At 59.0% G+C, this 22,865-nt stretch overlaps 1 protein-coding gene across 1 annotated transcript; it reads right to left on the bottom strand.

Annotated features, from left to right (window-relative positions):
* Positions 1 to 1,920: 1,920 nt before the first annotated feature.
* Positions 1,921 to 20,164, bottom strand: DVL3 (dishevelled segment polarity protein 3). The gene is given in 17 exon segments (XM_056121371.1): positions 1,921 to 3,668; positions 4,429 to 4,546; positions 4,548 to 4,834; positions 5,055 to 5,270; positions 8,728 to 8,895; positions 9,054 to 9,185; positions 9,604 to 9,753; positions 9,851 to 9,918; positions 10,001 to 10,077; positions 10,172 to 10,311; positions 10,939 to 11,008; positions 11,109 to 11,202; positions 11,314 to 11,449; positions 11,537 to 11,646; positions 11,773 to 11,894; positions 12,260 to 12,329; positions 19,854 to 20,164. Coding segments are annotated over 17 exon segments (2,151 nt in total). The 5' UTR covers positions 20,015 to 20,164; the 3' UTR covers positions 1,921 to 3,636.
* Positions 20,165 to 22,865: the final 2,701 nt, after the last annotated feature.

The following is a 22,865-nucleotide window of genomic DNA, read 5'->3' as shown; positions in this document are numbered from 1 at the left end:
CCGGGGGTGCCGCGCGGGCGTCCCCGCTCGGGGAAGATTCCAAGCAGGCGGCCCGGTCCCGCGGGGGGGCGCCAGGCGTAGGTGCGGGGGGGGGGGGGGCCGCCGCTCCCGCGCCCCGGGCGCCCCCGCCCGCCCGCAGCTCCCGCGGGGACCCGCAGGCAAAGGCCGCTCCCGGGCGTGGGCAGCGGGCGGCGCGGCGCGGCGCGGCGCGGGGCAGGGAAGGGCCGCGTCCGCCCTCGCTTCCGCGGCGCCAGGTCCCGAGCTCACCTGCTGTCCGCGGCCCCGGCTCGGCCGGCGCGGCCACTCGCGGGATCCCAAGATGTCCGCCCGCCCGCCCCCCGCTCGCCGGCCCGCTGCCTCGGCTTTCACCGCAGTGCCGCGGCCCCGCCCCGGCCCCCGCTGCGCCTGCGCGTCCGGCGGGACTACGAGTCCCGGCAGCCACCGCGGCCCGCTCGCCGCTGGACTACAAGTCCCGACTGCCCCGGGAGCCTCCGGCGGGTGGGGCGCGCTGGCCCGGGGACGGGGAGGGGCGGCCGGGGCTCGCCCTGCGCCGCGCAGCTTTCGCCCTGCCCGGCACGCCCGCCTCGCGCCTCTGGGTCCTTCTGGGAGTTGTAGTCTCCGGAATCCCTCCCGCTCCCCTGCCTTCGAGTGTTTTCGAGCGCCCGGGAGACGTGGAAGGGCCGAGGCCTTTTCTTTTTCCGACAGAGTCCAGGGCTGGCTCTCCAGGCTCGACACACGGACTCCAAATTTGGCACTCACTCGTGCTGAGTTGACTTCTAACATCGCCTCTCGTTTTCCCCAAGTCTTGCCTAAGATATGTCTGCTCCAGACTTATGTCGGGGGTGTTTTTTGTTTCGATTCTTGATTTGGGGGCCACACCCGGCGGTGCTGTTTTGTGCTTCGGAGCACACACTCGCCGAGGTGGTCCGGGAGCAAACCCCAGGCACTGGGCTCTCTCTCTGACCCTGCAGAATTATTTCCTCCCCAGGAGCAGAGCGGGGCACATCCTCGAAGGCACTTGCTGAAACTTTTTGGTATGTGTCCGTATTGCCCCGTAGCTACTTTTATGCGCCTCTGAGCCCCTCCAGACCAGAACCTGTATGTCTTCTAGTGGCAGAAGTATGTGTCGCCTAGAAATCTATTCGCAAGGGGGCTGGAGAGAGAGAAGAGTGAGCAGGCACTTGCCTTGCACGTGGCTGACTCGGTAAGATCCCCGGCACCCCATAGGGTCCCCCAGGCTAATCCCAAGGGATCAGGAGTGATCCCTGAGTGCAGAGACAGGAGTTAGCCATGAGCACCTAACATTTGTGGCCACCCAAAACTAAAAAGGAGGAAGGGGAAGAGAGAGGAAGGATGGACTCTTAGCAGTTAATTTAGTTTTAAGTTACTTTCTTTTTACTTTACTTTTTACTTTTGAACGTGGCACTTTCTAAAATCTCAGGGCTAGGACGAAGGAGATGTTACCAGGGAAATCGATGAACAGGATGACAGTGATACAGTGATTCTGTTTAGGGGTGGGGGGAGTCACACCTGGATGTGCTCAAGGCTCACTGCTGGTGGTGCTCAGGGAAAGGTGATGCTGGAGTCCACAGCATGCAAGACAAGTGCCTTAACTCTTGCACTACCTCTGGCCATTGGCGAGTTGCCTTTACCTGAAAATTAGATTTTTGAACTCCCCAATAAAGTGAATTTCCCACCCATGCTGTGAGACAGGTAACCCCAGGACATAACTCATGCAGGATCAGAAGAAAACCTGTTGGCTTTTCTCCTCCTTCCTGTTCCCTCCATCCTCCCGCTGGAAATGAGGATGACTAGGGGTGCAAGACTGGCCTTCCTCACTCCTCCCTTTCCAAATGTTTCATCTCCCACAGAAATCCTAAACCCATTCTAATTCAGAGCAAAATAATAGTAGTAGTAGTGGTAAATAATAATAGCTACCATTTATTGAGCACCTAGTCTACTGTGTGCCAGGCACTGTGCGAGGCACCTTTCGTACACTATCTAATTTAATCCTCACAACAACCCTGTGAGGTAGGTATTATTATCGTCATTTTACATACGAGGGAATCGAGGCTCAGAGAGAATGAATAACTCTATCACGCAACCGAAAGAGTAGCAGAACTGGTAGTCAAACCCAGAACCACCGGACCCCAAGTCCCATGCTCTGGTAAACTAGAGGCAGAGGAAGAAGGAGGGCCAAGTTCAAAGAAAGTCGATGGAGCGGAATGGCTATGATATGGTGACTAGTAAGACATCGGAAGGAACTGAAGGCCACCAGGACTCCTAGCTGGTGAGCCTGTGCGGACTGTGATGAAGGAACCAGGGACTGGAATTTAGGATGACACCCGAAAGGGGGAAGACGACCTGAGGCTCTACGGACATGTTTGTGGAGCTGTCCAGTGGGTGATAAAGACGCAGGTCTAAAGACTGGAGGGAAGTGGGGGCTGGAGATGGAGATTTGGAGACCACTAGCATGTCAGTGGCAGGAGGGATGACAGCCTTTTCTTTCTTTTGGGGGGATAAGGGGGTTTGGACCACACCCTGCAGTGCTCAGGTCTTACTCCTGGCTCTGTGCTCAGGGATCATCCTGGCAGTGCCAGGGATCAAACCAAGTCTGTCACATATGAGGCCGTACCCCCTGTACTATCTCCTGGCTCCTGGATGACATCCTTTGGGGGAGTAAAAGAGCAAAGAGAAGAGGACCAAAGACAGAACACGGGGAGCACCAACACTGAAGGCAATGACGAAGGAGTTCTCGAGAGTCCAACAAGGCAGAGGATAAAAGAGAAGAACGGGGGGGGGGGGGGCGGGGGACAGCTGGAAGCAAACCCAGAGCTCCGATCACACTTGGGACAGAGTCCTCACCTCGAAACCCCCAGGGAATATTGGTTCAAGTGAACACATGCCCCAGAGCCTGGCGCCCTGGCCTTCACCTCACAGCTGACACTCCAGGCTTAAGAGCCCGGGAGCCTAGGGGAGCCAGGGAAAGCTCTAGATGAAGCTTTAAGATGAGTCAGGATTTGCCGCAGTGGAGGGGAAGGCAAACGCTGTGGCCTGGCTGTCTGCAAGCCCCAGAAGCCCCTTGCCCAGCCTGCTCTGGGCTAGTATGGCAAAGTAACAGGGAGGGGATGTGGGGCGAGAAGGACGGTCCGTTTCCTGGCGAATCCTCACTGGGCTCAGTGAGCCCCCGCCTCTGGGCTTTGTGCAGGTAGGAAGAGGAAGGGGGCGTGTGGGAGGCTTGAGGAAGGGGAGATGGGAGTCTGGGGACCAGCCCCACAACCCGGAGAGGACTGGAGAGAGGGCCCAGCCCTCTGGACAGGGACCAGCCCTGAGGCTTACGAGAACTTTGCATAGGCACGTGTGTGTTTGTGTGTGTGTGTGTGTGTGTGTGTGTGTGAGAGAGAGAGAGAGAGAGAGAGAGAGAGAGAGAGAGAGAGAGAGAAGGAGAGAAAGGGGGAATAGAGTCACAAACACAGGTGAGTGGCTGGGGCCCTCCCCCCAAAAGCCTAGTGTCTCTACATGCTGAAGTGTGGGTGTGGGGTGGGGGTGGGGCTGAATATCCTTGGGGAGCCCTGAGGGGCTGCAGAAGCAGGGTTCCTGGTCTCCTCCGAGGCTGGGCCTCCCCTCGCTGGGGACTCACAGAAAGTCAAACAGCCCGAAACTCTTGGCTGCTCCAGGCCCAGGAAAAATGGAGGGAGGGGAGAAAAAGAAAGAAGAGAAATGTTTCAGGCTCGGAGACGAGCTGAGCCTGCGTGTTAGTAGGATTAGGGGCTGAGCGAGCCAGCACACCGGGCAGACGTGGGGGGAGGGGGGAGACGAGGGAGGGTCCCCGAAAGCCACTAGCAGCAGCTCAGGCAGTGAAGGGGAGCCCTTTGGGCTTCTGCCACGGACAACCCAGGTAGGGAAAGCATGGAAAGTCCCTGGGCGTGACCACGGCCCCTGATGGGGGACTGGCCAGCGGGCAGACAAGGCTGGGAGGGAACAGGTGAAGGAACTCCTTGACGGGGAGAGGTGTCAGGACAATGGGAAACGGGAGAGACTGGCACACATGCTTCAGGGGACGGGTTATCGGAGGGGTGACAGCTGACTGCAGAAAGGGCGCTGAGGGGGGACAGGCCTCAGCAGCCCCGCGATGTGAGCAGGGGTGAGGCGGTGGGTGGGGCAGCACCAGGTCAGGGTCCCAGAGTCCCAGGCTGCGGTTAGTGGCGGAGGGCACAAGCCGGGCGGTAGCAGGTTAGCGCTGCAGCGGCGATCGGTGGGGAGGCCCAGCGAGCAGTTAGCGCGCCAGGATTTAGTTCCGTTTATTTCCCTTTCAGGTCCACGACAGAAGTCAAAAAAGGCGGAGGGAAGGCAGGCCGGAGGAGGGGCGCGGGGACTGGCGGAGGGGAGAGGGGGGCCCTGCTCACATCACATCCACAAAGAACTCACTGGGGTTGCCCATGGCCATGCGGAAGGACTGTCTGCTGGCGGTCAGTTCGGGGGGCACGGAGGCCAGGTCGCGGCCGGGGGGCGCGCCCGGGGGCCCCATGGCCGCGGGCGGCGGGGGGCATCATCAGCACGGGTGGCCCGTAGAGCGGGGGCACGCCCGGGGGCCCGTAGCTGGGGTGCGTGTGGTGGCTGCGCAGGCTGCCGGCCAGCGAGTGGTGGCTGCGGTGGCTGTGCTCGCTGGCCGGGCCCGAGCGCTCGCTGGGCGCCCGCTCCCGCGCGCGCAGGCTGCCGCGGCTCGTGTGGTCCGACTCGCTGCCGCTGCCGCCCGACTTGGAGTCCCCGGCCTTGGGGTCCTTCTCCTTCCGCCGGTCGCTGCCGCTGCGGTTGGAGCCGCTGCTCCGGCTGCCTGCGGGGGCGATGGGGGGGAAGACACACGGGCACGGCGGGGCTCAGCACCGGGACCCCCTCCCGGCTCTCGGGATGCGGGGTTCAGCACCTGGGGCCCCTACCGGCCACCGGTGGGGCTCAGCATCGGGACCCCTTCCCGGCCTTTGGGGTGCGGGACCCAGCACCCGGGACCCCTCCCGCCTCCCCCCCCACCGGGCGGCCCGTACCCCCTTCCTTACCTTCACTGTGCTGGCTGCTGGCGCTGCCTCCGCCGTAGCTGTAGCCCAGCTCGGGGAAGCCCGGGTGCGGGTTGTAGGGGTGCGGGGGCGGCGGGTACTGGTAGGGGAAGGCCATGGGCCACGGGGCGGCCCCCGGGTGCGGCAGCGGCGCCAGTGTGTCCTGGTCCGAGGCGCCGCTGGAGCCGTCGTGGTCGTGCAGGGCCAGGTTGGCCATGTCTGGGGAGGACAGGAGGGCTGCGTGGGGGCAGGTCCGGCGTCCCGGTCCCACGACAGCCACGGCCTAAACACCGGCACTCACTCGCTCGCACTCGGCTGCAGCTGGGGGTGCTGCAGAGCCGGTCCCAGGGAGTACCTCCTCACCCCTGCAGAGGCCCCAAGTCATGACCCCCACCGCCCCAAATCCGGGTGCCCAGCTTGGGGCACTGTGTCTCCCACAGCTACGGCACACCCACCACACGTCAGGCGCAAGACCGGGGCTTCCTTCCCAGGCTCCCATTCCCAGAGGTAGAGGAAGGAAGCTTGGAGACACATTTTTGTTTGGGGGCCATACCTGGCAATGCTCAGGGCTTACTCCAGGCCCTGCACTCAGGGATCACTCCTGGAAGTTTGGGACCATACGTGATGGGGAAGACTGAATCCAGGTCAGCCGCATGCAAGGCAAGTGCCCTCCCCGCTAGACTATCGCCCAGACCCCTAAAGTCATTTTATCTAGACGAGGAAAGGGAAGTCCTAAGAGGGAGACCCACTATACTGAGACCAACCCAAGCAGTAGCCACAGAGTAAGCGCTGCCAACTTTCAGGGGGCTAGAGAGATAGAACAGCAGTGAGGGCATTGGCTGCTGACCTGGATTCAATTCCTGGCAGCCCAAGTGGTCCCCTGAGCCTGCCAGGAGTGATCCCAGAGCACCACCAGCTGTGCACCTCTCCCAAAGTCATTAAATAAATAACTGCTTACTAATGATCTAATCTCACAGATATTCAATGAAAAAAATTTTTTTAAAAGTTAAAAAAAAGGGGGGGCTAGAGTGATAGCACAGCAGGTAGGGCATTTGCCTTGCATGCAGCTGACTCGGGTTCAATTCCCAGCATCCCATATGGTCCCCTGAGCACTGCCAGGAGTAATTTCTGAGTGCATGAACCAGAAGTAACCCCTGTGCATCGCCAGGTGTGACGCAAAAAAGAAAAAAAGTAAAAAGTAAAAAAAAAAAGGGGGGGCTGGAGCAACAGCACAGTGGGTAGGGCATCTGCCTTGCATGTGGCTGACCCGGGTTCAATTCTCAGCATCCTATATGGTCCCCGAGCACTGCCAGGGGTCCAGGGGTAATTCCTGAGTGCACAAGTCAGGAGTAATCCCTGTGCATCGGTGGGTGTGACCCAAAAAGCAAAAATAAATAAAAGTTTTTTCCTTGCATTGATTAAAAAAAAAAAGAACTGTTTACTTTCTCCTTACCTCAAGGATGAGGCCTGAGGTCTTTAGCAGGGGCCAGTATTGAGGGAACAGGGGTGGAAGGGGAGGTGGTATATGACCTTTTGCCCTCCCCTCTCTCAGGACTGAAAATAAATGACTGAAAGCCAGCAGGAGGGACCAGAGGGAGAACTCCATGGGCTCACCACATTTTTTATGTAGGAGGCCCAGGTTGAATTCCCAACACCATATAATCCCCTGACAATGCTGGGTATATGCCCTAAAACCAACCAAACAAACAAACAAAATGAAGGCTGGGCCTTTCGGGGTCTAGCCCTCAGGGGCCAGTGTTCCAGTGCTGCTGAGGGAAGCGTGGGTAGGTGAGGAAGGCCCAGAGAGCAGCCGGAGGCTTCCCCTGTGCTACCTGTGTCCTGCCAGGTCTGGCCCTTCAGCTGGGTGCTGTTCCCTGTGAGAAGGGAAATCACTAGCTGCTCTGTTTGTTTGGGGCCACGCCCTGGGTACTCAGGCCTTACTGCTAGAAGTCTCCTGGTGGACCACACAGGAAGCAGAGAGCATGGAACCTAAGTCACCCATTCAAGGCCAGTGCCCAGCCTTCGTACTATACTCCGGCCCCAGGAAAGCACCTGTCCTGTCAGAATCTCCCTGGGCCTGGCCTCTGAGGGCTTGGGAGGAACTAGAAGACACAGGAGGCCCCAGGGAAGTTGCTGAACCTCCCGTGAGATTTGTGTATCCCTTAGGCTTTGATTCGGGCTGCTTCTTCTAATATTAATAACCACACTTGATTGAATCTAAGAGAACACTGAATGTAAGATACATCGAATTTTGGAGATTCTGAAATGTGAAAAACAACAACAAAAAACAATTGTTTTTGGCCAGAGAGAGTACAGTGGGCAGGGCTTGCCCTGCGTGCGGCTGACCAGGTTTTGATCTCCGGCCTCCCAGAGGGTCCCCTGCGCACCACCAGGAGTAATTCCTGGGTGCAGAGCCAGGAGTAACCCCTGAGCATTGCTGGTTATAGCCCCCAAATGAAATCCAAACCCAACGTTCTCTTAAAATTGTTAACTACACAGTTCTTACAATGCACGAGCGCTAGAAGTCCGTCTTGCCCTCGGCACAGGAGGTGTGCTCTGAGCCCTGCTCACAGGCCAGGCCCAGCCGTGCTATATTCACTGATGGTCGCAGTGTAAGTGTGCATCCAGGAATACACTAGCTGGCTCACCCCAAACCCTATGCACCAATCACTACTTCAGGGGTCCCAAGGGACCCCCACTTCCCCGGGGACTCTCAAAATCACTCAGTGACCCCCTGGAAACCAATCACCACTAAGCAAACAGAAATCGCCCCCCAAATGCACCAGATGCTGCTACAGCCACCTCCCTCCCCCCCCCCAACAGCTCCCACATCTCCTGGGGTTGGGGAGTATCATCACTTTGGGGACACTGTCAGGTGTCTAAAACTTCATGGAAAGCGGCTTCACAGAATGGCTGCCAGGCCAGAGATAGCTCCATAGGTAGGGCACTTGCCTTGCATGCAACTGACACGGGTTTCATCCCCAGCACTCATATGGTCTCCCGAGCACTACCAGGAGTGCTCCCTGGGTGCAGAGTGAGGAGTAAGTCTTGAGCACTACAGGGTGACTCCAAACCAAATCGAAACAAAGAGAAAGGCTCCCTCAGGCAGGAGTGACTGGCGTCAGCCAAGAGCAGTGCTGTTCAGGCTGGAGGCCTGCCATGGCCAAGGGCACCCATTAACTCAGAGGAAGGGGCTCCCTGCAGACTCTCCTGCTTAGTGACCCCCGCTGGCTTTGCACTCTCGGGACCAGCTCCTGGGTACTGCCCATGGTATGGTGTAGCCTCACCATTTCCCCAGCAGAAGTGTGAGACATGGCCCACGGGGTAGAGGGATTGTGTGAGGAGGTTGCGGACATGGGGTGAGCCCCGGGGGGCTGACATGGTGCTGCGGCCAGGTCCCTGCACCATCACACAGGCCGGGGTGGGAGAGCCAGGGCTCAAGAGATCCAGAGTCAAGGTCTCACTCATCTAACTTAGCCTCCGAAGTCTCGGTCTCTCCATCCGGAAACGGAGAATAATTGGTCCCTGGGAAGGCAGGAGGAGGTCCCGAGGGCCAGGGGAGAGGAGGTGTCTGAAGCCGCGGGCGGGGTGCCAGGTGAGAATGCGGCCCTGGAATCTGCCCCAGTCCCGGGCACCACCCCCTCCTCCCTCCAGGGGAAGGGCAGGGGGCACGTACTGCCACAGAGGTCGCCAAAGATGTAGTAGCACTGCTCGGAGAAGGTGATCTTGTTGACGGTGTGGCGGATGAAGCCGGCTTTCAGCAGGTTGCTGGCATACTTGCGGGCCTCGCGCCGGTCCGTGAAGCCTTCCACATTGTGGTACAGCCAGTCCACCACGTCGGAGCCTGCGGATGAGGCGCCACTGACTCAGGGCCACCCGACCAGCACTCACATGGCCTCACACCAGCCACCAGGTGGGGCCCCCGAGGAGGTCTTGGGCCCCTGGGCTGCCCCGCCCCGTCACACCCCACCCCCCTCACTCCCCGCTGTGGGGTCTTCTCACCGATGAATGCGTTGGGGATGGTGATCTTGAGCCACATGCGATCCCGGACCTCCAGCCCGGATTCGGGAGAGGCCATGGCTTTCACGATGGCTGCCATGTCACTGTGGATGGACAGGTGGAAGTCGTCGAGGCCTGCAGGGGGAGGGGCAGAAAACAGGTCTCGAACTTAGTCAGCGCTCACCTCACCACTGCGAGGCAACGGGGTGGCCGGCCTGCCCGACACCAGGGGCCGTTCAGGTCCATTCTCCAAAGGGGTCTGAGAAGAAAGAAGCCCCCTCAGTGATGCCGCCTCACACCGCGTGTGATGTGTGGGCGATGGTGGCAGCCCGGCAGCCCTTTATGGAGTGCTGACTGCAGGCCACGTGCTGGTCACTGGCCCCAGTGACAGGAGGAAACAGCGGCTGCCCCAATGCTCAGCACAGGCTCAGAAGCAAAGCCCGGTGAGTGAGGGCTGGGTAGGCAGTCCGGAGGGGGGGAATGCGGTGGGGGGTGGCTGGAATGAGGGCGCGTCCCCGCGGGGGCGGAGGCAGGGCTCAGGGAGGACACTCACGCTCTGTGTCGGGAATGGAGCTGGTGATGGAGGAGCTGGTGGAGGTGATGGTGCTCAGGGAGGGGCTCATGCCGTAGGCGGGGAAGGTGCCGGTCATGGCGGCCGTGTGGGAGACCCAGGCCGCAGGGTCGATGGGCCGGATGGGCTCACCTGCGGGGAGGAGAAGTCAGGGGCTGTCGGGCCCTGGGGTGGGGGTGAGGGTGGGGGGACAGGGCCCCTGTGCCAGGTCACGCCCCTGCCTACTTACTCCTGGGCAGAGTGAAGCAGCCCCGTGGGCTTGGGTCCCAGCACTTGGCTACAGTCAGGGTGATGGGCCTGGAAGCAGGGCGGGGGGCTGGTGAGGGCAGGGCAGGTGCCCCTGCCCCACCGCCGCAGGGCCCCGCCCCTCGGCACGCACCCTGGCTTGTGCACGATCTCCCGCAGCACCCGCACGGCGTCGTCGTTGCTCATGTTCTCAAAGTTGATCTCGTTGACCTGGGGAGGAGGGACCGGGCGGGTGGGCAGGGGGCAGGGCTGCGGAGCTGGCTGGGGACTGCCCTCCGCCGGGAGGGCCCTGGGCATGGGGTACCTGTAACAGCATGTCTCCTGGCTCGATGCGGCCGTCAGCAGCCACGGCCCCGCCCTTCATGATGGAGCCGATGTAGATGCCCCCGTCCCCGCGCTCGTTGCTCTGGCCCACGATGGAGATGCCCAGGAAGTTGTATTTTTCTACGGGGACGACAAGATCTTGAGAGCGGAGCAAGAGCCAGGCTTAAACCTGGGCCTTTCCTTAGAGAAGGGTGGGCGGGGACCCTGGCCCAGGCACCATGCCTGGCGCTTCCTCTTCTCCCACTCCATTTTACAGGGGAGAGGCTGGAGACCTGGAGAAGCTCAGCCACTGGTCTCAGGCAGCAAGCGACAGTCAGAACTCAGACTCCGACTGGCATTCCGGAGAGCCCGCACAGGGCCAGGCGCACAGCCAACTCTGGTTGAATTCCCGGCACCACATATGGTTCCTCAAGCCGCCAGGAGTGATCTCAGAGCGCAGAGCCAGGAATTACCCCTACGCACTGCTGGGTGTGCCCCTCCCCCAAGTCAGCACAAAACCACCCTGAAGACCAACCGTGGGGCACTGTGCATGAGATTCAGCTCTCTCCTAAAGGAAGTGCCTAGGGCAGACGTCAGAAGATGAGACGTGATGGTGGGCAAACAGGAAGGGGGCTGGGACGAGGGACCGGCAGTCACTCGCTCTGGGAAGCTCTCGCACCATGGCTGTGTCCATCTGTCCTGGCCTGGGCCTCTGGGAGCTGCTGTGGGCTCGGGCAGACACGCATGTGCGGGGCAGCACTGACTCACCCATGTTGAGCGTGACTGTGATGATGTTGAGTGACATGGTGGAGTCCGTGATGCTGCTGAAGGACGAAGACTGCAAGAGACCGCGGCCCTGAGTGCGGGCGGCAGCGACCCCTGCTCCCGCCTGGCCACTCCTCGTGGGTGCCCCGCTCGCACCCAGCCCAGGTCCTCACCCGCTCGATTCGAGACACCTTCTGCTTCCGCCGCCGCCGCTTGTGCCTCCTCATGAGCCGCGAGGCGCTGCTCTGCTCCGTGGAGCTGCTGAACCTGCGGGGCCCACAGTCGGTCCCCACCAGGCTGGCCCTGCCCCGGCCCCCTCCCCGAGGCCCCCCTGCTCAGGGCCCGCCCGCCCCTTGGAGCCGAGCCCCAGCGCCCCACCTGCTAGTGGAGTCGTCTTCGTCAGAATCAAAGAAGCTGGTGGTCTCCAACTCACTGCTCATCAGGGTGGACGAGCTGTCGTAGCCCCCCGGCTCTCGCCGCCGCTCCCCCTTGGCTGTGCCGTTGAGCCGGGCAGCTGCGGGGGACAGGGGAGGCTGCTGGCTGACGGGCTGGGCGCAGGGCAGGGAGGGGTGGGGCGGGCCGGGAGGCAGGGCAGGCGCACCGTGCTCGGGGCCATCTCTGCGGCGCGGCCGCTCGCGCTGGGCAGACACCAGGGAGTCCGTCTCCGTGTCGTTGTCCAGGTTCTCCTGGCTGCCCCCACCAGCATGAGGGCTGCAGCGGGGAGAGGACTTGGTGGGGGACGGGCCAGGCTGGGGGCGCCCTCCCCCAGCCCTGGACTGAGCCAACAGGCCACCCCTGTCCCGGCCATGGGCCCCCCCATCCGCAGGGCCCACTCACTGGAAGGACGGAGGCCGGGAGTCCCCGATGCCCCCGGTGCGCTCCAGGGGCGGCGGCAGCTCGGCCGGGTTGTCCGCACCGAAGGGTGCTGGCTCGGGGTGCGAGCCCTCAGCGGAGACCAGCTGAGAGGCGGAAATGGGTGAGTGGGCAAAGGGGGAGAAAGGCACGTGGGCTGGGCGACGGGGGAGGGGAGGGACGGGATGCAGAGGAGGAGGGAAGAGCAGCCCTCGGTGGTTGGGGGCCACGGCAGCGGTCTGAGGGAGACCAAGCTGGGAGCCGGGAGGGAGCTGGGTGATCCCCAGCCCCCAGCGTCCCCGGCCCAGCTCTGGCCGCTGTCTCCCTGGCTTCCCCCACACCTCCTCTTCACCCAGGCTGGGGTGCTCCCGTCTGAAGGCTGGAAGGCACGTGCAGAGCCAGCAGCGAGGACCTCGGGACGGCCCACATCTGGACAGGCCAGGGAACGCAGGGCGGACGGGAAGGCGCTTACCCAGGACACCACGCGGCCATTGAAACAGGGCAGCTTGGCATTGTCGTCCGAGATCTCCTCCTTCACCACCCTGCGGGGCAAGAGGCCGGGTTGGAGAGCTTTCTGGGGGTGGGAAGGCAGGCACCCGCACAACCTCACCTCTCAGCTGGGAGGGGATCCACCCAGGGGTGGTTCTGGAACGCCCCAGGAAGATTCTAGCCCTGTCCGGTGCCCTGGCGGTGGCCTCGCTAGGGTAAACTCTTTGCCAGCAGGTGACTGACAAGACTCGGGATGAAGAAGAGGCGCTGCTGCCCACCCGACTCCCCGGGATCTCAAGCGCTTTCACCATTCCCACAGCCCTCCCAGGCTGGCCTCACTCCTTCCCATGACCAATGTGTCCTTTCCACACCCCTCCATCCACCAGTCACGCCTACTCTCACCCACAAGCACCGTCCAGCCCGAGCTCGGAGGCTCATTTCTCCCATCCTCGATAAAACAGACACAGGGCCAGAGCGACAGTACAGCAGAGAGGGCGCTTATGCCTGGCCTGGTCTGGGTTTGATCCCCAGCATCCCGCATGGTGCCCTGAGCACCTCCAGAAGTAATTCCTGAGCACAGAGCCAAGAGCAACCCCTGAGCATCATCAGGTGTGGCCCAGAAACCAAACAAATAAAACAGGCACAGACAAGGAAGTGCAGACTCAGAAGGTCCCCAAATGCACCTACACAGTGCCACCCCGCCATCTGTTGTGTCACCCTTGGTCAACTGTGGGTCTGAAATATTGTGGGTAGTAAGAGAGTGCTGCGAGGAAGGGCCACCACACAGCCCTAATTACAGTTCAATGTTCGTCATTATATTTCAGCATCAGTTACTGTTGTTACTCTACTGTAACTAATTTGTAACATGAACTAATCAAGTCTTTCCGTTAAGGTTCTGAGGCTACCAGGGCTGTGCTCAGGGCTATGCCTAGCTATGGGTGGCGGGTTCACTCCTGGTGGAACTAGGAAACCACATGAGATGCTAGAGACCAAAGTGAGGTTGGCTGCATCCAAGGAAATTGCCTGACCCCTGGTACTATTTCCAGTCTTGTTTTTATGTTTAATTCTTTTGTTTTGTTTTTGGGTCAAACCTGGCAACATTCATACTCCTGACTCTGCTCTCAGGAATTATTCATGGCATTTCTTGGGGGACCATATGGGATGCTGGTGGATAAAATCCAGGTTGGCCACAAGCAAAAAAAAAAAAAACAAAAAAGCACCCTCCTCATTATACAATCTCTTGGCCCCTTGGTTTTATTTTTAAATGGGCCTCCCAAGCAATGCATGCCAGTCCTTTAAGCTATCTCCACAGTCACTCAAATTAATCTCTCTCACAGGCCCCACAAAGAATGCACAGAGGCAAAGGCGTTTGCTTTGTACATGGCTGATGCCAGTTTGATCTCTGACACTGCCAAGAGCGATCCCTGAGCACAGAGCTAGGATTAAGTCCTAAACACTGCTGGATGTGGCCCCCAAACCAATAAATAAACCCTACTATGGCATGCTTGCTTAGGAAAACCCGCAATTTATACTGCAACTGGTACTATTTGCTGCTTGAGGTGTTCATGAGGGTCGTGTAGCCTCTGCAGATGGGGTAGGGGCTATAGAGGTCACTGATACCACTAGTGAGTTAAGAGTTAAGTGTATGAGTCCGGGGCTGGTGAGACAGCACAGCAGGCAGGACACGAGCCCCACAAGCAGTGATTCCTGAGGGCAGTCAGGAGTTACCCCTGAGTATCACAAAAACATCAACAAAAAGGAGAATGAATTTTCGGGGACTGGAGCCAATAGTACAGTGAGTCCGCTGCCTGCCCTGCACGCGGCCTACTGGAGCTTGATCCCCAGCATCACGTACAGTTCCCAGAGTCCCACCAAGAATGCCCCTCAGGATAGAGCAATGAGCAAACCCTGCGCATCACCAAGGTATGGCCGAAACACCAAGGAGGAGGAGCGGGAAGGGAGAGTGTGAAACTTGGAAGCCGAACGCCAAAGCCTTTATTCTTAGATATTACACCACCTCAGCTCTGTCATCAGAACGTATAATTTTCACAGCAGTCTTGCCATGCAGACAATATTGTACAGATTCTCTTTTAGAAATACGGTAACAGGGAAAGGTTCTGTGTCAAGGAGCTAGAATTTGGCCCCAGGTGACTCTGGCCCTCAGGTTCTGCTCTTCTTCACCTCCCATTCGGTCCATACAAAGGCTGGAGATGAGGGAGTGGGAGACACGGGGCTGTGTGGGAGGAAGGAGTTCGGAGTTCGGCTGCGGGTGTGGGGAAGCACAACGTCAGGCTGCAGTTACATGGGGGGCCGGGCAGGGGAACGGGAAGGCTGGGGGCGGCCAGGACGCCTGTGTCCAGCAGCCCAGGGGCAGAGATGCGGCGGAAGCGGGCTGGGCCTGGAGCTGGGAAGGGGGAGGACAGTTAGGCAGGAGCCGCAGCAGCTTCTGCCCTGAGCCAGGACGTGCTTGGCTCCTTGCGATGCTCGCATTCTTGGACTCACGGCCAAGTCCCAGGGCCACGCCTGCCTTCCCCCCTCCCACCGCGCTCCGGCTCTGCCACCATTTCCTACCCCACAGCGACCCCAAGAAAACGGCTCAAGTCACCCAAGGCCGACAGAACAGACTAGAAAGGGAGAGAGGCAGCTCGGCCACCAGCGCCCCCAGATTACAGCCACCTGGGAGAAGGCAGCGATCAAAGGGAAAGGAGGTGCGGGGACCACATGGCAGGGACTCAGTGACCAGCTTGAGAGGGTGGGGGGGCAGCCTGCTGCAGAGTACCACCTCCTCATCTGTCCCCTGCAGCCCCCCATCCAGTCCCAAGGTCCAAATGCCTCCTCCTTCTGGGGGTCACTGACAGGTCACCAAGGCTCTGCTGATTCAGGCATCAGCCGATCTGCAGCAGCCTGGGGGGACCTGGGCAGGCGGCCCCCTCCCCCGGTGGGGTTTTCATTCTCTTCCTCAGTCACTCACACAGTGATACACATTGCTACACAGACACACAATATACACACGCTGATACATGATATAGATATGTACATTCATTTGATACACATACACTAATAGACACGATGTCCACACAGACTCACAATATACATGTACTGATACGCAAACAGGATGCACACAATCACATAAAACATATACACGAAAAACACATAACAGATACACACTGATACACACATATACTAATACATACTCACGCACAATATACCACACTGACATACTCATACATCCACACAATACACAGGGATACACTCATACAATATACGGTTACCCACTCACAGATCCACACACTAATACACACAGATACACTCATACAACACACACAGAGATACATCTCAGTGATACACTAATTAATACACAGGTATACAGATACACATGATATATACACACACCAATACAGATACACACAAGATATACGAACACACAATGATGTACATACAATATACACACACTGATACATACAGCATATACATAGAGATACACAGATGTATACAAACTGTATACACACATACAATATATACACAGGTACACAAGGTAGACACACAAATTCACATGTTGTACACACACATGATATACACACATTGACACAGACACACTCGTACCCTGAACAGAATCAGACAAATCGGGTTCCAGTTCCGATTCTGCCACTGGCCTTCCCAACTTAGAGAAGTTTCTCCTATGTTCCAAGCCACTGTCTTGTCCCGATAAATGGGACTGGCAAACCCCTGGCTCTGTCCTGGCCAACAATAAGAGCTAGGCACTTGGTCAAGTTTTAGCAAGTCCTCTGCAGCGAGGCACACATCTCTAGTGGCAGGGAACAGAAGCGCGCATGGCCTGCTCAGCAGCGGAGCCTTGGCTGGATCCAGAGAGTGCCAGGCCTGTGTCTGCCACTGCCAGTACCTCGGGAAGCGTCCACCCCAGAGCCCGCCTAGTCCCGGCCAAGTTCCGACTCAGTGGAAGGTTCTTGGAAATATTTACAGGTAGGGAGGAGCAGCCCCACAGGCATGTTCCCCAGCCACACGGACTGAAGGGAAGGAGGAAGGATGAACACTGCCAGAACCTAAAAGACTCAGCCACTCGACCAGAGACAGGATGGCAGGTAGGGTGTTTGCCTTGCACATGGTCTCAGGTTAAATTCCCAACATCCCATGGGATTCCTGAAGCCCACCAGAAGTGATCCCTGAGCGCAGAGCCAGGAGTAAGCCCTGAGCATCACCGGATGTGGCCCCAAAAATTAAAACAAAAACTCATCCTAGGGCTGAAGCAATAGTACAGTGTGGAGGGCATTTGCCCTGCACGCCACTAACCTGGGTTCAATCCCAGCATCCCACAGGGTCCCCTGAGTTCTGCCAGGAGTCATACCTGAATGCAGGATCAGGAGTAACCCTTGAGCACTGCCGGGTACAGCCCCCAAACGAAAACAACCAACAAAAACCAAACCAAAAACCACACCAAAACTCCATTCACGCATGGCATGAGTGCTCTCAGTGGGCCCGTGAGGGGTCAGCAGTCTGCTGCCTGGAGAGCTGTCCTGAGGCAGTCCTTTGTGGTGGACATTCATACCTGCCCTCCTGCCGTCCCCAGTCATGGCCTCCAGATATGGGTGGAGAGGGGGAGGGGAGAGAGCTTAGGGAGCCCCAGGGCATGGTGACCAGGGTCCAGACTGGCCAAGTCATCACGTCCACTTCCACTGAGCTCTGTGGAGAGCCGTGATCAAGCTCCCCGGTCACCAGAAGAGCCACATCTCTGAGACGTGGGGCTCGAGCAAGCTGGTCACAGAGGAGTGTGAGGCACAGGATGTGCTGAGGGGTGCCCCACCCCAGACGCCCACAGGGTCCGACACTCTCCTAACTGTGGCCCTCTGAACAAACAAGGGGGCCTGCATCCCCGAGTGCCCTGGAGCTGCTCCTCCTGAGTCCCTGCTCACAGCCTGCCTTCCGCCCGCCCCGTACATCAACCAGTGGGCAAAAGAATTAAGAGCCAGAGATAGGGGGAAAACACTCAGCAGAAGGTGCAGAGGCAAGCAGTGTGTGACTGAAAGAGGGGGAACCATGGGTGACCCAGCTGCCATGGTGCCCCCACCCACCCCCAGCTCCAGGCCATTCTAGCGGCGGCACCTGTCCTGCCATCCGTCAGCTCCCCAGCGCTGGAAACGCAGACTCTCCCTCCGTTTCCCAAATCATTCAAGAGGGCAGGGACTACCCTGGGCTTGACGAATACTTCTGGAGACCAGATTCAGGTTGGGGTGTCCTTGGGGGTCAACTGACTAGAATGTCCAGGGGCTGCCCGGAGAGCCAGCAGGCTGCCTGGTCAAAGCCACTTTCCCATCGGTTGTCTGGCCTGTCCCTGACCCTCCCTCCTCTTCTGGGGGTAAATCAGTAGCAGCCCTACTCCTGGACAGTTTGCTGAGGTTCAGAATGTCCAAGAAAAGGAATCACACTCAAGACAAAGGGGAATTAAAGGGGCGAGATGGTACAGCTAAGACACTTGCCTTGCATGCAGCCGACTAGTTCCATCTCCACCAAAAAAAAAAAAAAGTACTAGGGAAAAAATTAAGTAACATACTAGCAAAACAAAACAAAACAAAACAAAGCCCCCCAACCCCTACCCCAAATACCAGCTGCAACGCCTTCCAACTCTCGGCTCACATTCCTGATGTGGAATCAAAAACCGTGCCCCTTACTGTGTGATGCCGAGCAAGTCACTTAAATTTCCTGTGCCCGTTGGGAAACTGGGAATCTTACTAAGTATTTCAGGGACTTAGTTAATAGGATGTTAATAGGATTAAACGAGTAAAGATCTGAAAAGCACGAAGATGTGTGCTTGGCACGGCAAAAAGCACGGGCTAAAAAATAAGTGCCAAGTATCCATGCGCCTTGGCGATGTCTCTCTGACAAGACAGCCTCCCCTTTGCAATCACCCTTCCGGGGATTAAAGAACAACAACAAAACCAAGCCCCAGCGCCTCGCTCTCCTGTTCAGCATTGTTCTCGTTCCCGCTGGAGGGGTCTGCTCGGACATTCCGGAGAGGGTGTTACGAGGACCACCAAAGTCGGCTAGGGAGCTTCAGGTGGTACCTCAATGAGCGCTGCTTCATCCCTCCGTTTAACAGTTTTTATCTGTGACATATTTTATGAGGCAGGAGCTCGGTGCTTTCACACTAATTGGGTCCCGCTACAAAAGAGCTGACGAGGGCCTCAGAGAACACTGCTAAGCCAAGGGGAGTGGATGGAAGGGGTGGAGGGGGGAGAACGGGTCCCCGCGAGGGCAGTTGGCTTGACAGCAGCCTAGGGAGAGGGGGCTCGGGGGCTGGGGGCCAGGCTCAGCAGGCCAGGGCTGAGCAGGAGGTGGAGACAGGCCTATCTTAGTCTCTGCAGGCCTCTGGCTGATGAACCCCTCTCCCAGGCCCAGAGGCCAACTGGTCTCCTGGCCTGCTCTGGCTCCGCCAAGGCACCCACCCCTGGTCCCCTCCCCCACCCCCGCCCCCCCTTTCAGGCTGATCCCACTTCAAAGTCTCTCCACCACCAGGGGTGTCTGTTTCTGGACAGAGGCCAGACCATCATTACTATACCCTACTGTACCCCGAGCGCCCCACCCCAGGCTCACACAACAACAGGACCGGTCCACTTAGGAGCGCCCGATCTCCAGGCAGCATCCAGCTCTGCGCTCCCAGGCGGGGAGAGGCGACAGCGGAAACCCACCGGCTGGAGCCAGAAGGCTCTGGGCCCCCTCCACCCTTCCCAGGGGGCCAGACGAGGAGGCTGGGGAGAAGGCTGCCTCCCTCACTTAGCTGGGCGGCCTCCCAAGGGCTGGAGACCGCCTTGCCTGTGGGCCTCCAGGCCCCGCGCCCAGTCGGTGCCGGGCAGGTTATGGGGGGGGGGGGGGCGCTCCCGCGGTCCCCTGGGAGTTGGGGGGGGGTGTGAGGGGCTGGCCAGGCTCCCCCATCCAGGCCAGCTGCTACAGAGTCTTCCGGCTCCAACATTCCAGCCCTTCTTAAAGGCGACGTCGCGACGGGCCAACCCCCAGCCCTCGCTGTCCAGGCGGGGCTCCGGTCCGGCCCGGCCACCCCCTGGAGGAAAATACAACCCCCAATATACACCCCCCTCGTCCCCGGGTGCAGACTGTGGGGGGGATAGGGGGTCGGACTGGCACCGCTCGGGAAGGGCTCGGGGGCTCCTCTCCCGTGACAACACCCCCCCACCACCACCACCACGCACCCCCCACCCCCAGGGGAGCGGGGGGCGCCCGCCCGCGAAACACACGCCGGGCCTCCGGGCCTCGGGCCCCCCGACCGACCCCCTCCCCCTCCCCCACGGCGCAAAGTCCCCCACGAGCCTCCCAGCGCGGATGCTGCAAGCGGGGCTGGGGGGGGGGGAGGAGGAGGAGGAGGCCCGGGGCGGGCGCCCCCAGGTGCGCCCCTCCAAGGCGAGCGGGCGGGGAGCGCGGGTCCCCGCGGAGGGGGCGTGTGTCGGCCCGCGCGGGCGCGGCCGTGGGCAGCGGGGGCCGGGGGCGGCCGGGGCAGCGGCTCCGGGGGACTCGGGGGGCTCGCGGGGGCGGGGGCGGGGGGCCGTCCTCACCCGAAGTCGTCGTCCATGGACTTGAAGAAGAACTTGTAGCTGGGCCGCTGCAGGACGCCCTTGAAGTCGGCCAGCGTGACGCGCTCGGCGGGCAGCGGCAGCTTCACCAGGTACGGCGTCTCCTGCCCGTCCAGGTGGTAGATGATCTTGGTCTCGCCCATGGTGCCCGCCTCGGGCCCGGCGCCCCGCGCGCGGCCTGCTCGGGCGGCCGGGCCGGGCCGGGCCTCTCGGGCGGCGGCGCGCGGCGCGGCCCAAGGCTCGGCGGCCCAGCGCGGCTCCCTTGTTCTCCGGCCGCTCCCGGGTCCCAGCGCCGCCCGCCGCCCGCCGCCGCCGCCGCCCGCCGCCGCCGCCGCCGCCGCGGCCGCCGCTTCCGCTCCCCCTCTCGCCGCTCGGCTGGCGACGGCGACTCTTCCGGTGGCCGCGGCCCTCCCGGCTCGGCGCTGCGGCCCGGCCCGCGGCCCGCCCCGCCCGAGGGAGGCCCCGCCCCTCACTGCCGGGCCCCGCCCCGCACGAGGCCCCGCCCCGCACGAGGGAGGCCCCACCCCGCGCCGCCGCCAGACCCCGCCCCGCGCCGAAGCCCCGCCCCGTCCCGCCCCCGCCTCTGCCTCTGCAGCCGCCTGGCCGGCCCAGCGGAGTGCTAGGGCCGGAGCTCGGAGTCCCACGCCCCGCGGGGAGCTGGCGCTGGTCGCCGAGGCTCCCGGAGACACGAGAACTGTGTGTTCTTGAAGCCTCGGGAGCTACCTGCTAGGGGAATGCGCAGCTTCTCCGCTCCAGGGGAGCGGGGTCGTGCTGGCGTTGCTTTGCCCCCCCTCCCAGAAGCGGGGGCTGGGAGTGGCTGTTGATTTGGACCACGTGTCGCCGCCAGAGGATTGGGGGACCTCGACCTGTCCCTCTAGGGTCTGTTGAAGCTGCTTAGCTGTGTCAACCAAACTGAACTCTTAGAGGACAGAACAGGCTAATTCCTTTTCATAACCTCGACACTTAGGTGCCAAATCGTGGCTTAAATGGATTGAGGACCCGACATAGAGGGATTGAAGCACTTGCTTGCCTTGCCGTGCCTTGCCTTGCATGCAGCTGGTCCCTAGATCCCCCACACAAATGTACGGTCCCCTAGCACCACAGCAAGAGTGAACTCTAGCATTGCCCCCTGCCTCCCAAATAAAATTAATGGCCTGTAGGTTGATAGAAGAGCACATGAGGAATTGAAGATATACGGTGGGGATGTGGCTCAGCCCTAGAGCTCTTGCCTTGCGTTGTGTGAAGCTCTGGGTTTGATCCCCGGAAAAGAATGAAGATGCATGGACGGCTTATGTGTTCTTAGGCCAAGGAGATTCTGTTCCCAGTAGCTCTCCTCACCCCCTAGCTTTTCATTCATTTAATACAGCCGTAGAGCCTATTCTGAGCAAGACTTGAGACAACAAAAATAAGACAGACAAGGCAGTGCTCAGGATTTGAGCTCAAGTGGAATGAGATGCAGCAGCTTGTAAATAGCTTCAGAGAGACAAATGCTATGAGACAGGAGAGTGCCAGGGAGATAGCTGGAAGGGCTTTGCATTGCATGCTGCATATGGGTGTGGGGGGTGGGGGAGGTTTGGGTTATAGCCCCCAGCATCTCCTTGAGACATAGTAGCCTGAAGCACTGCAGGGTGTGGCCCTCAAAATAAATAAAAAAAGATAGGATAAAGAAAATAAAGCAGGAGATTTAAAAAAAAAAAAAGGAAGTGATTTTAGTTGATCAGAGAAGGGTTTTGCACTAAAACAGAAACTAAGAACTTCATGCTTTGCATATGGAAGCCCCAGGTTCAATCCCTGGCACCTCATGGATCTCAGAACACCTTTGGGAGCGACCCCAGAACAATGAGCAATGCTCCAGAAAATTTTGTGTGCCTGAGCACCAAAAATATTATCCCCTTCCCCCCATCCCTCCTCCCCTCCTGTAAAGGATCTGGAATGGAGGAAGAGGGTCTAGAAGATCAGGGAGAGTGAGAAGGCATAGCCCAGTGAGAAGGCAGAGCCAAATAAAAAGGCTTATGGTCAAAAACTGAAAATTTTGAGAAAAAAGGCTACAGGAATAATGGTTAAAAGGGGCTAAAAGGTAGCCTGGGACCAGATTATATAGGTAGGCTTAAGGCACAGTAACAAGAATGGGGACTGACTTTGTACACTGTTACCAAATTAGCAATTAGCATTTCAAAAGTAAGTCACCTCTTCTGCACATTCCCTGACAAATTCCAGACATCCTCTGCATGGTTTTCAAAGCCATTTATAAATTTAACCTTTTTTTTTTCTCTTTGGGTTACACCCGGTGATGCACAGGGGTTACTCTTGGCTGTGCACTCAGGAATAACTCTTGGCAGTGCTCAGGGGACCATATTGGATGCTGGGAATCAAACCTAGGTCGGCAGCATGCAAGGCAAACGCCCTACCCACTGTGCTATCGCTCCAGCCCCTATAATCTAACTTTTACTGCGTCTTATTTTATTATGTCTTGGTTTAATTTTTTTTCTTTTTTGGGTCATAAGTGCTCAGAGCTTACTCTGGCACTGAGCAATCACTCCTGCAGGGTTTGGGGGAACTGTATGGGGTGCTGGGAATTGAATCAGGGGTAGCAGTGTGCAAGGCCTACCCATTGTAAAGCCCCATATTTTTTTTTGTTTGGGGTGCCCATACCTGGCAGTGCTCAGGCTTACTCTTCACTCTGCTCAGGGGTCACTCCTGGCGGGGCTCAGGGGACCATATGTGGTTCCAGATATCAGATCCAGGTCGGACACATGCAAGGCAAATATCTTACCCCCGTACTATCTCTCCTGTTTTTTTTTTTGGGGGGGGGGGTGTACACTGGCAATTCCCAGGAACTCCTCCTCACTCTGTGCATGGATGTTGCTCCCAGAGGTGATGGGGGGCTCTGTGGTGCCAGGGATCCCAAATGCAAAGCATGTGCTCAGCTCCTTGAACCAGCTCTCTGGCCCACAGGCCAATTTTTTCACTTCTGCAAATCTAGCTTTTTTTTTT

Source organism: Sorex fumeus, unplaced genomic scaffold, assembly GCF_029834395.1.
Source record: "Sorex fumeus unplaced genomic scaffold, SorFum_2.1 ptg000044l, whole genome shotgun sequence".
In the NCBI taxonomy this organism is placed as follows: Eukaryota; Metazoa; Chordata; class Mammalia; order Eulipotyphla; family Soricidae; genus Sorex; species Sorex fumeus.
Note: the sequence above shows the minus strand (reverse complement) of the source record. Positions and strands in the feature narration are given on the sequence as shown.